This window comes from Ammospiza nelsoni, chromosome 2 (genome assembly GCF_027579445.1).
Source record: "Ammospiza nelsoni isolate bAmmNel1 chromosome 2, bAmmNel1.pri, whole genome shotgun sequence".
In the NCBI taxonomy this organism is placed as follows: Eukaryota; Metazoa; Chordata; class Aves; order Passeriformes; family Passerellidae; genus Ammospiza; species Ammospiza nelsoni.
In genome coordinates this window covers 103882556-103899774 of record NC_080634.1, presented here as the reverse complement: position 1 = coordinate 103899774, position 17219 = coordinate 103882556, and the positions used below count along the sequence as shown (strand labels likewise).

Here is a 17219-nt window from a genome sequence, read left to right as displayed (position 1 = left end):
TGAATACTCATAAACTTGAATGGAGGAGATGTGCAACGGATGAAAAAACATATTATGTTGTTTTTTCTCTGCTGGATGAGGAGACAACCACTACCTGAAACTCTTCTTTTTATGGTACTTGTAGACCCCTATTAGGTCAGCTACACATATTTCTTAGATTAACTACTAAGTGGGCAGAGTATTTTAGTTTCTCATAGTAAACCATAATCTTTGGACCTTAAATATTATTTGCAGGTCTTGGACTTTCTTCAGTTGTTCAACAAATCTGAACTAGATGCTCTCTCCTTACAAGTCAGTTTATCACAGGTGTAGGCATAGAGAAACAAACACTCATTTTTGTATTTGTCTCTGCACCATTTTGTTAATAGAGAAATTTAAAGCTCTGAGAATAAATACAATCCTCTTTACATATCTGATGTGTAAAACATGAGATAATTCAGAAGTGTTGTGTAACAAATGTAAATCAACACCAGAACCAGCCTGTCCTCTACTCTGTAATTAATGCTCACAGGAAAACACAACCAGGTATCCACTGACAATAACCACTGTGAGGAGTCAATTTACCAGTGGCACTACAACATGAAATCTCTAGATTACACCAGTTATTTATCATACCAATCTAAATAAATATTGCAAGCTTTGATATTTCTCTAGTAAATTAGGGTATTTCAGCCATAATGTCCTGCTATACCTGAATGAATCACTGGCTTCAAAAATTAACATTAGCATTTGTAACAGAAATACATATAGAAAAGCTAAATAAAACCACAAATGAGAAAGATAATTAACAAAATTATACACTAAAAATGACATCAGACCATGTAACCAAGGACTAAAAACAACTAATGAAATTTTAACTTTGGAGATGATTTTTCCATTCTCACATTTCAATACTTTAAGATAATGGTATTCATAGCCCATTTTTTCAAAGTACCTTGAAATATTTAGCCCTTCTGAAAAAAAGCCCTTAACAAAATCCCCATATAGTACAGGACAAATAAATTAATAACTGCAAAGAAACAAACAGAAGACAGAAAGCAGGCCACTGCCCCACATGAGTTAAAAAGAGAAAGGTAAGCCCTCAAATAAGAGGCAATATTTTGGACTAACCCTATTAGAATCTTCTGTACAGTCTTCTCGTGATGAGCCAACAGACCTGGTGAGTGACTTATGCTGCACCTGTGGAGATAACAGTTGCAGGCTGTTTGCTCTGGCTGCCATCCCTTGCCCTACGCTTAAGCCACCCTCTGAGCCCTTTGACCTCACTCTGTCCCGGCTCACATACATAGAGTGTCTATGAGGGCGCTGCTGGGAAGAAAAAGGACTGGTATAACCTAGACCATAGGAAAAAGATTCATGTGGAGCAGACAGAGAGTGGGAATGGCTTCCATCCATGTGATCTGGCAGTTTTAACTCCTCCATTGTTTTGGAGTGTCTGGTCGGTGGCCTTCGAGTGTCCAGGGTGCCCTCGCTGCGGTTGTTCCTGGCCGACGGACTGAGCATAGTTCTGTTATCGCTGTGCCGGGGAGCGCTCGGGCTCGTAGGAGAGTTCAGGTCCATACAGCTGGATGGAAAATACCTACTGGTGTTTGGTTCTGCAGCTTGGGCCCTGGCCTCAGAAAGGTTGCCCACAGATTTAGAGTCTGTCAGAACTCCATGGCTCTTGGACTTTGTCCGATAGGAGGGACTCTTAGAGGACTGAGGGATGGTGTCGATGTAGCTGTGGCGACTGTGCTTGTCGCCAGGCTGCAGCGTCCCCGTTTTGCTCTGAGAGGTTTCCATAAAGGAGTGCCGGTTCTGCTGAGATCTGGTGTTAGACTTCAGGTACTTGGTGCCTGAACCATCAGAACTTTTGGTGTCCACATTAAAATCAAACTCTGTTTTTCCCTTTGGTTCCTTTGGGCTGAGCAAATGTGGCATGTTATTATTGGCTATATCCTTGTTGCCAGATCCAGGTGTGTTGCTTGGTTTTTTTGCGTGCATTGGGCTAGGGGCAGGTCCAGGAAGGTTTCCATTTAAAAAGCTTTCATTTGCTGGAAGCCCCTCTTCTCTTGGCCCACCAGCCCCTAGTGGCATATCCTTGCTGTTTGATCTGTGATGTGACTGCAAAGCAGAACTTTTGCTGGCTTGATTTCTATATTAAAATGCATAAAGAAGCATTAATATATCAGATTACTTATTCATGTATTAATAACTTCAAAAAAGTAGACCCATTTCAGTTGCCATTTAAAACCAAGATCAAATATTGCCAACTAAGGCACGAGAAGGTTCACTAAAATAACAGATTTGCAAGTGTTCGTACATAGTTGTTTCTGGTTATAATCTGATGGCAAACTGTGCTTTGGTTAATGATTTTGCTGACAAAACCCCTGAAGATATCAAATCTAATAACAGAAATTCCAATATATATTTGCACATTTATGCATGTGTGTATGATGTGAGTACATTGCTAAGTGAAGCATTACATTATAAAAATTAGCTGCATATCAATCGAAAAAATCTTAAATACACCTGGCATATCAAAGGAAGGTAGAACAATCATGTATGTCAGCACTGTCAAAAAGCCCTGATACAATCAATGCTCCAGGCTATCTTGCGCATTCCTGGTTTGGAGGAGGAGGGGAGAGGAAAGGAGGGGAAAAGAGGTTATTGTTCAGATGGAGTGAGCCTGAGCTAGCCCTGGAACACCAAACCCAAAACCAGGTCTACCACAGGAAGACAGCTTTTGTGGAACTTGGCACTATCCCAGTTTTTGGTACATTAACTCATTCCAAAGCTGCAGCTGAAAGGCTCTGCAACCAGACTGACTTGGTGCAGAGCTACTTGGTTGTGTCCTTATCCTCTCCTTCCTAGCTCTTCTGGGTTGGGACTACAGGACTGAGATATGAGTTGGCTCTGCAATACCCAAGACTGATTTTTTTTGAGCAGGATTTATTATCTCGGGTTTTCTGGCATTAAAACAGTTCAGCTTCTGGATTTAGGCAGGCACTGCAATAGCCAAGACTGAACAGTGCTGGAGCTGTGCTTGTTTGCTTTGATGGACCTAGGCAGGCTATAAGCAATTAACTTATTTCTGTAACAAATCCATGATGTAACTCAGATATATTACCTAGGGTTGAAATGAGAGCTCACTGTACCTTTGTTGATCCTTTTGTTAATTATAATTGGATAATGCTGGCTGGTTTTATACCTAGGATTTTTGTATTAACCACTTGCAGTGATCTCATAATCTATTTCATTACAGATCCTAAAACTTAAGCAATTTTAATGGCAGTTTAAAATATTTTCCTGTTAACAGCAAGTGTATTTTTCAAAATTTTAGAGATAGAGGAACCTAGTATTTTCACTAGGCAAGACTTTTGAACAAGTTTCCAGTGGATGTAGGTCTTTCCTTCTGCTGCCATATGTCTAATGGTAAAACTTCTACTCTAAGCATCTGTAAAGGCAGCTAAAACTTTTTGGTGTCTATCTTTGAAAAAGCATAGATTGTGAATGTCATCCCGAGTCTTAAAATAGAGGAGCAATTTTTTTTAATCTCACAGGATAAGCTAAAGAAAAACATGGCCAAGATTAAAAGCCTGCATATAGAATATTAAAATATTCTGCATACTTCAGAGAGTGACCTTTATGAACACATTTATCAGAGCAATACCAAGAAGCTTTTTGTACTGAAGTATTTCATCCAGCAGTAAACCTGGCTCATTGAGGTATGAAAATTAAGTGGCTTCTCTCAAGCTATGTGGGTCCAGCAAGGGAGTCACTGAGCAAGCATATCCTGCTATGAGTCTGAGGTAAAATAGACTAGACACAATCCACAACTGCAACTGCAAAAAAATTCTGTTCATCTCCAATTTGGAATGTGATCAATGTGCACAATTTTCAGGACATTTAGCTGCTACAAATCTGTGTGAACTTTAGCTTTTAAACATCAAAATCTTGGACAGATTTGCACATATACAGCTATGGTAGCATTCCAAAGAAAAGAGCATTCCTTTGGAATCTTGGGCATCTTCCAAGCCACAAAATTCCTATTGTTCAAGAAAAAGGCTAACATTTTTTTAAGGTGGATCAGCCAATTGTTTTTCTTTGTCATACACAGAAATGGCTTCAACATTGTCTCTCTCTTTTTTTAAAAGACACATGCAGCCTGATGCAGAAAGTAAGCAAAAATTTCAGCTTATGTAGCTGTAAATACTACATCTGCTTCCTTTACTCAGTGAGGCAACACAGAACAGCACACATATCTCAGTGTGCCTAAGCTGCCAAACAACCACTTTTCTTGTAGGTGATGCTGTGTGTGAGCAGGACAACAACTCACTCACTGGCAGAGCAAATGTCAGTGGTAACAGTGACAAGACTACATTTACCTGTTAGATAAAGTGTTGCTGTCTCCATGGTAGGGTTTTCTCTTAGCTGACCGTGAAGGTGAACTTCCACAGCGATCCAAGAGTCTTTGGGTTTGAAACGAAGGGTGGTTCAAACATTGTTCTGTCAAATATCTATCTGCTGGATCTAACTTCAGTAAGTTCTTTGAAAAACAAATGCCAAAGTTTAAATGTTAGTATCTGTATTTACATTAGCAAAAAAACCCCCAGAAACCAGAACAAAAAACCAAACCCAAACCAAACCGAAACAAAAAAAAAACACAACAAAATAAAGAACATTACTGGGTAGCTTTTTAATCTCCAGAGTCTCTGTGATTAGATATCACTGCTAGAATAATTTCATGATGCATTAAACTACATATGATACAAAATAAACACATATGTGTTTATTTATATAACACCATATGTGTTATATGTATATAATTTTATGCACACATATGTGATAGTATGTTTAAAATACAAAGATATCTAAAACTTTTAAAATATGTTTTATATCTATCTATATACGTTTTAAATATTTTTATTTTAAACGTATTTTTCAGGATAAACCTTACAACATTGTTTGGAATCAAAAACATTAAGTTTACCAGTAATAAAATGCTGCAATGAAACAGGCTTTACAGACAAACAAAACAACTATATGGGAACATTCTTATGCAAAAACAAACATTATTTTAACATTTAGTATTTTTAAAAATACACAAATAAAAGAGTTCTGTTTTTAGCTTTTAGAGTTCAAGTCCACCCATATTTTCAAAGAATTCTCTAAATTGTTTACAATACATTCAGAATAACACTTGCCTTATAATTCTGTTAGATCAGTTGTGATTCTAAATAAAGACACTTCCTGACACGTAGAAAATATTTAATCACAAAACTTGAAAACAGGGCCTTGAGTATTTTTGGGAAGTTTGAAAGGTTTCTTGCAGGAAAAGAGCAATACAGAGTTTACACTGGAATATTCAAACATGCATGACTGTTAGCAAGGTTAAAAGTTTGAATGGCTATTTAGTAAAAAAACCAGCCACTTCTTAAGGGTTGTATGTATTTAAGAGAGGAGAAATCAATGTGTGTCTATGCATACACATGCATAAACACACACACACACACACACACACACTGCATTAACACCATATTCAGCCACTCAACCACAAACTGGCTTTCCCTTCACAGGATCTCTGTACTTCAAAATGGCAAATGCTCAGGAAACAAAGCAAGTGAGCAGATTCCTATGCAGTTTGGCCATACAGTATGCAGCACCTTTCCCTTCTCACACACTGTACTCAATGATTACCAACTTCTTTCCCCCTTTTTTTCTGGTGCTCATCACTACAGTGGCTCAAAAGGCTGAACAAACATGAGGAGGAGGCCACATGTGATTCCCACATTCCCCCGCAGGAGAGAGGGTGTCCAGAGGCTTCTCTCAAATGCCTACATTACACAGGCTGGATGACAGGCAAGGAGAACTGGAAGTCCATAGGTTATCACAAGGCTGGGAATCTGCCTGGAATCACAGAGAAGTAGTGGGACAGGGCTCATGGCTGAGGCATGGTCACTGATGGGTACAACTGGTCTCAGATGGAAGGGGATGGACAGGGAGAAGAGTGACACTCCATAAAATTGGCTTCCTGGATCATATCCAATGTCAGCATGGAACAAAAGGTTTATCCATGGACAATCTCTAGTTGGGATTAGAAGGGAAAGCAACATTTGGTACATTATGATGGGAGTTTGTTACCAGCAATGCATTGAAGAGCATGAAGGTGATGAAGAGGAAAACTCTCTATAACAACGAAAAAAAGCCTTCTGGTCACAGATCCTCATCCTCAGAGCAGACTTCAGCTACCCTGACACCCAGCCTGTGTACATGCTCCTGGAGATTTCTAGAATTGGTGGAAACTTCCTAGTGCAGCTGCTGGAGAGGCAAATTAGCCAAGGAGGGGACTTCAGTTTACTGGAGCTGCTGCTCAACAGCAGTAAAGTACTGGTGAGAAATCTGATCAGAGAAGACACTGAGCTGTAGCACCCATGAGATCATTACAGATAGGACTGAAAGAAGAGGTGGGAAGGTAAACATCAGAGATAAGACCCGGGACTTCAGGAAAGCAAATTCCATTTTCTAGAAGGAATTACCAGGCATAATCTCCTGAAAAACTACCATAAGAGGAAAGATGTACAGGATAGCCATTGATTTTTATGGAAAATTTATATCTGAGTTCAGGAACAAAACATCTTACTGTACAGAAGACCACAATCTTTTTCAGAGGTTCAGGATGGCTAAACAGGGAATTTCCTAATAAACAAAAATGCAAAACAGGGAGTGGGTGAGAACCAGAGTGATGGACAGGATACAAAGATGGACTATAAAAGCAGTGTATTAGCATAAAGGTTAGGCCACTCTAAAGTCCAGCTAAGGCAAGTGAAGAAAACCAAGGGTAAAAAGAAAGGGTTCTACAAGTGTTCTCTTTAGCAAACAGCTCAGAGGAAATGCATGTCTGGTGCTGAATGGCAGAGACAATTGAATGGCAGATGATATAAAGAAGAGAGTCTCAATGTCTTTTATTCCCAAGTCATAACATGCAAAACCAGTTCCTAACTCCCTAATGCTTGCAAACCAGCATGGCTTGTGAAGGAGAACAGAGGACTGGAGCAGCAACAAAGCAACAAGGGCAAATTGGTGCCTCATCATTAATCTAGTCCAGAAATGCTCTCTAAATAGATATATGTTAATAACTCCCTACTTCAGCTGGCATGAGTTGAAGTGTGAGTTATTCAATAATCTAGTAATCTGACCTGAGGTCCCTGGGAGTGCAGATAATGAGGAGCACAACAAGTGTGGACATGTGTCAGACTGTCCCTTGTCTGCAGAAGAGACAGGCACACAACAAAGTATGTGCAGCATTTGCAACATGTAACTTAACCACAAGTCCCTTCTGTTCTCTCGTGTAGGCGTCTGCACATGCTTAACAAGGCTCCGATTCCTGAATGAAGAAATGCAGATCAAACACAAAATATCCCCTCTACAGAATTGCTGACCTTTCTCACCTTGTAGGCAGAAACATCAACAGGAAAGATGAAAAGAATGAAATTACTTGGAAACCTGTGCTTCCCTAAAACTCAAGTGCTTCGTTTCACAACTTTGCAAATTTTAAATCATAACAAAAGAACCTAAAAGACACTAAAATATTACATAAAACTTAGGATAAAATGAAAATAAACCCTCCCTCAGTAAATATTACAATGGTCTTAAGACTGATCTTGACATTTCTGTTCTGCAATATAAACTACCAGATCTTGAGCTACACTAACTATGAAAAAAAGTTTCTGTGAATCAGAAAATAGAGGAGAAAGTATAATACCAAAACAAGTAATTATATGCACTGGAGTGTATCATATTGCAGACTCCTTGAAACAAGATAAAAGCCATGCTGACTCTCTTCATAAGGCAAGGAGATCAAAGGGATTTGAACTGGCTGTGTTGAAGAAGAGTAGAGCAAATTTGGTGGATTTCTGCTGGCTACAGCAATACTACTAAAAGCAAGTAAACACCCAAGTATTTCCCAAAGCATCTTTGTTTTCCAAGACAACTGGCGCAGAGGGGTTTGGGATCACACAATTCATTCAGAGTTGATTAGCCATATCCACACTTCATGTGTGTCCCATATTGCCTTTAATTCTTCGGCGGTTCTATGATTATAAACCTAATTTTGGATACCATGACTTCTTTCTTCAGCTCACTGGGGATGAAATGATGTGAGGGTTGTACTGCAGCTTACCATGGGAGTAATTTTATAGTACAGTAGTAAGGACAACCACACGTGTTCCATACTAGGAACACAGCACAAATGCAAAGCCCAATGTTTTTGTGGGGAATGAGCTTCTCCTGATCCCACATAAAAAGAACTCTGAGGACCATAACCTAGTTTGGCCATGTGTAACTAGCTGACTTGTTCCAAAACAGACTGAAGAGTCAACTAACATATACACCATGTACAGGTGACAGCAAGCAGATTAAAGATTTTGGATAAAAATCCAGAACTCCGGTGTATCGACTTTGTTTTTGACAACTGTCCACATCCTCACACTTACCCAACAACAAATGGAAAACAACTCAGGGCAGCCCAATACTCTGTGGATGTATCTAAATATGATCACACTCCAGCAGTCAGTGCATGGATGTCAGTGTGGATGCACAACCCTAAAAAGGATGGTGGTGATGCTTTGTCTGGCTACATATTCCTTATCAAATCAGTTAATATTGAACAGACTCTCCTGGCATTTGCAAGGGATATTTTCCTGATTCCTAGGAAATACCAAGCCTTACCACAAACAATGGTGGAATTAAAATATCCCAAAAAGGGAGGTCCCAAAGTCCTTCTAAGATGCATTATGTAAGAAAAAAGGTAAAAAGTGACTTATATATATTCCTACATATCACAGACAGAAAAAAAGACATTTTCCTACCTTCATAAGATCAAGCAATACACCACTTAAAATTCCCAAGTATCTTCTCTCTAAAGACTGTGGATGATTGACTGCTGGAAACTGTAAAAAATACATTGTAAATGAAAACAAGGTAATGAATGAATAAAATGCTTAAAAAATAGAAACTAGTTAATCAAGACATGTAATTAATGGGAATCCTAAGCACTGAAAAATTTAGTTGTTTATGAAAACTATAAAATATTATAGTGAAACAAATAACTCTAGATGTGTGGTAAGCATCTAGTCAACCAAAGAAAGTATTCTTGATTGTTAGGGCAGCCAAGAAATCATTCTCAAATGAGAAATAATCAACCTATTTTTTTTTTTTTTGTGGCACTATGATTTACAGGAAGTTTAAAACAGATTCAGAACTAACATAAGTAACATATTTATTTTAAAAAAAGCTTAGCAATGGCTCAAAGATAATTTGAGAGTGCAAATACATTACTATTCATTAATAATACTAAACATTAAACTAAACATTACTAAATAATACAAAACATTAACATAATACTAAAGATTAACGAACAATTTCCGAGTATTTTTAGTGAAAAAAGGCAAAAGCTCAAGGATTTGAGTTTCAGGGTTACTGCTGTGGTCATGCTGCTGGCAACACCGTGAGAAGCAGTGCACACTGCTGGGGGCATCCATTAGTTGTACTAGTGTTACTTTTCATAAATTACATCTTGTGAACTTTGAAGAAAAACAGAAGAACATTAGTTTGAATGCTTTTATTCCTAAATAGTCTCTGTATTTTTCTTTTGACTTTGCTTTATTTTGAAGTGGTTTACCAATAATTGAGAATTTTTTAAAGTTCAAGTCTGCTATATTGAGCCTCAACAGTGGCTTAGGTAAAACAAGGCTTTCACGCTTCCTCCAATTTTAACCTAAACCAAATTGTAAAATGTTTGTGTCTTCCTGTGGAGTGACAATCATAAAGAAGCTTTTATATCTATAATGATCAGGGAAACAGGAAAATGTGCCAAAGCCATGCAAACCACCAGGGGCTTGTCACTGTAATTGTTCACATTCTTCATGTAACTTATTGGTGGAACAAATATTTATAGCCCTACATTGCCACTCACACTTTTCTGTAAAGTCATGAGCCTATTGGTAGTTTCTGATCCCATATTATTTTACTTCCTTATGTCTTCAACATACCCTGGATGTTTTCCTCCTCAAAAGAATTGAAGAGAGATCACTAAATACTCCCTAAACCTCAGGAGCAAGGAAAACTGTGTTTATGTATGGAAGGTATGAGTAGAAAGAAAAGACAAGTTTGCAAATGTGCATTTGGATCCATGCTGGAGTGTTTGAAGAGAATTTTTTAAAATCCTATTTTAAAATATGGTAGTATTCACTTAGGGTAATGTAGAAATTCACGAAGTCTAAGCATATGGACAAAAAATTTCACATCCTGGGCCAGTTTCTATCTTGAGAATATCCAGCACCAAATCCAGCTTGTAAGAAATAATTGGCTTACCAATATGTAAGTAATAAACAGCATACCTACTATCTGCTCTGCAACAGGAAATCTTTCACTATAAGCACTACATTCAGAAAATTGAGCTACATTCAGAAAAAAATGTACTTTTAAGGCTGTCTTATAGGACAGGATAATTTTTTCCCACTAATTAACTAATGCATATAATATTAAAAAAATGGTAGGTTTTTTTAATATTTAAGCCATTATTCAGACTTTAATTCAATTCTAAAAAGTGCTCTCTATGAGGAGCCATGTGTTCCTGTCCACATCAGCAGTATCCTGACTTTACAGATGGGACTAAGAAGGCAGGAACATGTCTGAGGCCAAGCACTAAACCACTGATCCAGGATGAGAACAGAGACTCATAACTCTGAACCTTGTGCTAATCACATTAGTCTGTGCTGTCTTCTTGAATTATTGTATTTTAAAGCTACAAAACAAAGATATTTCATCTTAAGACATCACAGAGCATTTGTACAAACAAGATTACACTGCACAATCAGAAATGCTGTAAAATGGTGTTGAAGAGGCAATAATTTATTTTGCTTACAATTTTTAAAACATTGTTTTCCTGAGAAGGGGTTATAAATTTCTCATACAAAAACACCATCCAACCCACTGTTTTAAACAGGATGAAATTCAAACAGGACCTTGGAAGAAATGCTTGTCTAATAATTTTTTTAAACCCTCCACTCTTGAAGGGTCTACAAACTTCAACAAAATCTCTTCAGAATTAGTTATTCTTATACCTAAAATAAATACCCTAACACCTTAAGCCAACTCTTTTCTTATCACTGTGAGCTAAAACAAATTTTTGGCAACTTTGAACATGCTTTAAGAGAACTAGGTCCCCATTCCTTCCCTTTCACATTCTCACGTTTTCTCTATCTCAGTGTAAAACTCAAATCTTGAGTCTTTAGCACAGATCAGGTCTCCTAAAACCTTCATATGTCTCTTTGTATGATTTACACTACTGATTTCAGAATATTACCAAGATCATAAACTCACCTTTCCAAGCAACATTCACCAATAAAGAAAGGACAACCAAAACTGAATTATGAGGAAACATGAGTACAATCACTGACCAGGTACTGTTAAAAGTAACAGAGCTATTACTTATTTATTGATACTGGTATTTTGCCATATTGCATATCCCAGCTTGGGTAGAACTTCACACTAGTGGGTCTCTGTCATTATATTATACTGGCAAATCCTTGAAGAGAACAATGCTGCCAGTAGGAAGAGCTTTTTTACTCAAGAGACTTACATAAACTCTCCAGGAATGTAAGTCAAAAGGCAGAAAGCTCTTCTGCCATGATAGCAGCATCTGCAGCTCCGATTTTCCCAACAAACTAGACAGCAGTTATAGACAGCAGTCTTGAATTTTCCACATCCTGATCTTACACAGTAGGGGGATAGAATATTAGTAAATAAAGGTAGTATAGAAAGTAATCTTACCCCCTAAAGACTTGCAGCTGGGTTAATTATAAAGGATTAGGAGCAGGCCTGATGTTAACAGGCCACAGCTGTAGCCAATAAGGAGAGTGTTATAAAAGAGTGGATTGGTTGGTTGAGGGGAGCTGGAGTCAGTTGCTGCTGTGAGGACAAGGAAGAGTCAGTGCCTGGAGGAGCTGCCTACGAGAAACATCAAGGAGGTACGATATTCTAGCAATATGGAACCCTTGTAATGTAATGACAACAGAACTCCTGCACCATAATGACAACATTACAGAGCTTTGCCACTAAACTTTCCAGTGCAAACCTGGCTGGGCAATGTTAGATTGGGTATAAGAGGTAAACTGCAAGCCAAAAATATCAAAGAAATGAAAGAAAATCTTTAAACAACTTTTAAAAAGAAAACAAATGTACTTACAATACTCACTTCTGGTGTAATCAGAATTTTGCTTTGACTTATGAATGCCTTATAATCTCTACATCCTATACTTACCCAGAAACGTAGGCAGCAGATAACGCACAATGTAAATGTAAAGAACCTTTGCAGCAACTCACACAAGTAAATAAGAAAAACAAGAAAAAAGAACAAAGCTTTCCCCTACCCGCAAGCCGTGGAAGCGTGGGTTGCTGTAGAAGAGCTTCATCTGCTCGGCTGGCAGCGGGCCCAGCACCTTCTGAATGGTGAAGAGCTGGTCAATCTCACTCTCGCCAGGGAACAGCGGCTGCCCGTCGCTCAGCTCCCCCAGGATGCAGCCTACAGACCACATATCCACAGCCTTGCCATACGGGGCTCTGCCAAGCCAAAAGAAAATGTTTGTCACCCACTGCCACTGCCTGCTCACTGAGCTGCTTCAATCCGTTGGCCATAGTCCCCATGGCACTCCCCCTCACAACGCAGAAAAACAAACTTTGATTTTAAGAAACTACCTCAAAAATCAAGCCCTCTGTTTCTGCCCCAGATTTCCTGATGTATCTATCACTGCTTGAAAAGGCAGGAGATGGATTCTCAAGTGCCCCCAGGGACCTTGTTCTTTTTGAAAAATCTTATATACAAGAATAATCTTTTTGACTACAAAGCATTCTCCACTCACAGTTAAACTACCGCTAACTTCCCTTCTCTCTAGAGCTCATGCCTGCACTCTGTTCCTGCACTACATCTCTTGTTTGATTGTGCTTAATAGGTGGATGGGCATCCTGGGTCTGGCCACTGGGAAAAGAGAAATTATAAGAAATCTTTATTTCAGCATTTATACACAAAAATTTTAATTAGGGAGAAAACAGAGTTCTCCTGAAAACTATTTGATAGAAAAACAAGTGAGGAAGGAATGAAAGCATCATAAAATAATTCCTGTTTGGGAGCAAAGCCACAGGCTGGGGTTTGGGGAAAGCTCTTTTTTATACACTCAAATTATTGCTTGCTGAATTCATAAAAAAAAATTTGTAAACATCCATATTATTCCAATAATGTCTTTCAAATGTTTAGATTTTCAACAAAATGACTGGGGAATGCTTTTCATGTCAAAAAAAAGGCATATAAATTAAAAATCTGGAACAAAGATTGAACTGAAAACATATTTCACTGTGTCTCCTCTTTTTGAAACTTGTAATCCAGTAACTCAAACTCTGTTTCAAGAGATTTAAGTTACAGCTGGCTTGTCTTCTTCTGGAATAAGACAGCACCAAGAGTTGCAGGTGACAAATCCTATCCTAAATCTGTGTCCTTTGCTCCTTCCTTATATTGCTGATTATGACGTTTAGAGAAAAACATAAAAAAAAATTAGTTTGACTCTTCCCCATTGATTACTCATGATTATTTACTCCACTTGTGGGGAGGACACTTGGACAGAGGAACAGTAAACCCTTTAGGTGAAGGTGAGAAAGCATTTCTAGCTGGACAATAGCCCAAGTGAAACAGCTGCAGGACTCTGTGGCAGCTGAGAAGGCTGAAGTAAGGCACCAAAACTTCAAGAACCACTTGCCTTAGAGAATGTGCCATGAGACACTGTACTCCTCTCACAACAACCATCCCAAAATGAAAACTGTGCCCCACTGGAAGAGACTGCAACAAAGAACCACCAGAGGCAACGCAGACCATGTCACAATTCTCATGTACCAATACTGCTCAGTGGGGCTCATTATTTGTTTGGGGTTCATAATCCTGCACAGTGGCTCCCTGTGGATTTGCTGAGACTCAGTGTTTGACCCTTCTAGGGTGCTGCTAGTCCAACCCACCCACCAGGTCAGAATGACTCAAAGTAAGGCCCAGCTTGTCTTAGTGTACAAGGCAACACAGGCAAAAAATGGACTTCAAAGCCAAGGCTCTGCAGGCAAAACAGTGAGAGTACAGATAAAAATCTTCCCCTTTTATTATGACAAAAACACATCTTTGTTTGCAACTCCTTTAATACACAGTTTTCTCCACTAAAATGTGAAATGGGGAAAAGGTTGCTGTAGACTGGGGTAGTGTAGAACAAGCTGGGGTTACAAATGAGGGATGGGCTAAAACTCCTTTGAGGCATGGACCATTAACTTTCCTTGCTCTCAAGAACAAAGGAAGCTGAACTACAGTTAAGAACTTTTCACTATTAGTCTGTAGTCAAACTAACAAATCAGAAAACAGCCATTTCTTAAGGCAGCACAACCTGCAACGTTGTTATTTGAAAAGGCAAACTCGAGACTTTTTTTCTGCTGATTGTCAGGATCAGCCTGGTCAGATCACAGCAGACAAAAAAATGCAAGAGTGACATGGCTGGAAAAATGAAAATAACTCCTATAGCACAGACAGACCATACCTGAGAAGCACTACAGTCTATGCCTGCACTTATTAGATTCTCCAAAACATGTTTTCATCCAGTAATTTAGAATGCTTTAAAATCTACTGGCTTTTAGCAATATTTTGTCATCAAAGGGTACAGAGTACTCCACTAACAGCAGTTACCTGAGGCTCTCCAAAATGAGTAGATTTTAGATGTTCTGTGAATAATTATGGGGCAATTTCTTTCGTCTCCTGAAATTTAAGTCTTGAATGTTATCACTAAACAGAAACCTCTCGGGGACACATTTTCAAAATTGAAAAAGTAAAACTGTATTTGTTAAACTGAATGTAGTTAATAAACCCGTGAAGACTTCTGAATATTAGATGCTTATAAAAATGTGGTAAATGTAAGGAAAGGGGGAATGGGAAAGATGAATGCATGGGAAATAGAACAGGATTGCCAAGAAACAGGCATCACTTTGCCAGAAAAACTTGGTTTTAAAAACATACACCAGCACAATTGAAACATTAAATACAAAAATCCCCTCCCTTTCTCTACAAGCTAATCAAACAGATTTGGTCAACTACAAACAGACATAATTCGTGCTAAATTTCCTCTGCCAACAAAACAGTTTCAGAAAATGCAGGTCAGACTAATACTATGTCTGTCAAGCTTTTCATGTCTTTCCTCCTAAATCCTCATTACTACTAGAGACAGAAAAAAATCTAAAAAGGTCAAAATTTATGCTATTTTTCCAAGTTGTTTATTTATACTTATAAATGTACATACACACTTCACTAGAAGCTTTACTGTTTTCTCCAAAAAGTGAAAATTTGAGCTTAGAGTTTTTTAATAGCAACTTTAACATACTATTATGCACATAAGAAAACAACTGCCAACAAATTTGATTAAGATTAGCACAGCTCTGGGAACACTGGGATGACTTTATTGACAGAGTAATTATTACTTCATTATTCACCTGTTCAAAAAATATCTAGCTCAGTGTTAATCAAATGTTCCAACAAAGTCTTGTTTCCCAGGAGCACTTAACATGGTGCTTAAAGACTTTTAGGAGTGACCAGAAATGTTTTGAGTCATCCTGTGGCTAACAGTTCCTTGTTTTAAGAATATGTATATATAAATACACATGCACTGTATATTGCAATTGTATTCTAGGAGAGCATTCATGTAGTTTAAATTAATGCTCTGTTTAACTTGACTGTAATGGGAAGATCACATATCACAGATCTCCAATTTTTCCTCTTTCTTTGCCCTTGAATTTGTTCATTTAGTATCTCAAAATCTGTTTTACCTTGTGAGATAGTAAAATGTTCATTTTACGGATGAATAAAGGAGCAATACTAAATTTTCTGGCTACTCATGTGACTAATACTTCTGCAGTCAATGCAATGGTAACTTCTCAGTGCTTTATTAAAATGACTAATACAGCATCCTTCAATAAATTCTTCCTAACTAGTAAAAAGCTAGCACCTTCCTTTTTGAGTGACTTCAGCAGGGCTGGCAAAGGGTAACTACAAATGAAAATCACAGCACAGAATCATAGAAAGTTTTAGGTTGGAAGGGGCATTTGAAGATCATTCCATTCCAATCCCCCTCACCTGGGCAGGGACACCTTCCACTAGATCAGGATGCTCAGAGCCCCATCCAGCCTGGCCTTGACACTGCCAGGGATGGGGCACCCACAGCTTCTCTAGGCAACCTGTTCAGAGCCTCACCACCTCTGAGCAAAAAAAATTTCTTCCTAATATAGTTCTGACACAAAGGATGAAGATAACAAGGAATGTTGCATTGTGAAAGCTGTACTGCCATTGCTATGTGATGTTCCCACAGGGCTGATGGAACATTCCAGGCTAGAGCACTACCATGGAATCCTCTTCTGAAAGAGCTGGAGATGGGGTGCAGGAGCTGAAAGTACATCTTTTATAATTCAGCTTAATATTTAGATCAGTTAAACACTGTTTATCTCAAGACAGGTCAATATGTCGATGATTCATACTGACTTACTGGAAATAAACAAAAATTAATGAAAATCTGGAAGCTCTTGAAACCTTGCCTTTAAATCAAACTCAGTTCTCCACAGGCAAAGCTTACAAAAGGTGCTGAAAACCCCTATAAAATCAGTAGAGGTTTATTATGGCAGCTCTCAAAGTGTTCTTACCCAAGCAGGAGTTCAGGTGAGCGGTACCATCTGGTAGCCACATATTCTGTATAGTTAGCATTGCTTCCTTCAGAGAGGTTCCGAGCAAAGCCTGTCAGAGAGACAGTGAGAAAGATTGTATCCCATTTTAAAAACAATATCTGTATCAAAACTGATTTTGGCAGGAAGAGGTCATGTTATTTATATAGAAGCAAATTGTTTACAACCCCTGCTGCAGAATGATGTCTCCAACAACTGCTTGTCTACTGAAATGCAAGCTTTTATTGATACAACAGTGAAAGTCAGCATGTCTGCTTTATTGACTCCCTTACTTGTGTGCTATCTCACAAGTCAGTGGGGTTTTGCCATTACTCTGTATGATATTATGTAATCAAAACAGACTGATAAAAGTTAACTGTCAGTATGCCATGTCAGCTATTGAAATATTACACTAAATTTCACTGAGGTGCTGTTTGCAGAAGAAGATTCATAAA

General features: G+C 38.3%; 1 protein-coding gene across 2 annotated transcripts in view; it reads right to left on the bottom strand.

Annotated features, from left to right (window-relative positions):
* Positions 1-17219, bottom strand: part of CDKL5 (cyclin dependent kinase like 5) — a 130778-nt gene that overhangs the window by 25895 nt on the left and 87664 nt on the right. For both annotated transcript variants that reach the window (XM_059493898.1, XM_059493899.1), the window contains exons 8-12: positions 16747-16837; positions 12414-12603; positions 8850-8930; positions 4368-4528; positions 1111-2134 (exon numbers count right to left, since the gene is read on the bottom strand). In XM_059493898.1, coding sequence (XP_059349881.1) covers positions 1111-2134; positions 4368-4528; positions 8850-8930; positions 12414-12603; positions 16747-16837 — 1547 coding nt within the window. The remainder of the gene's footprint in view (positions 1-1110; positions 2135-4367; positions 4529-8849; positions 8931-12413; positions 12604-16746; positions 16838-17219) is intronic.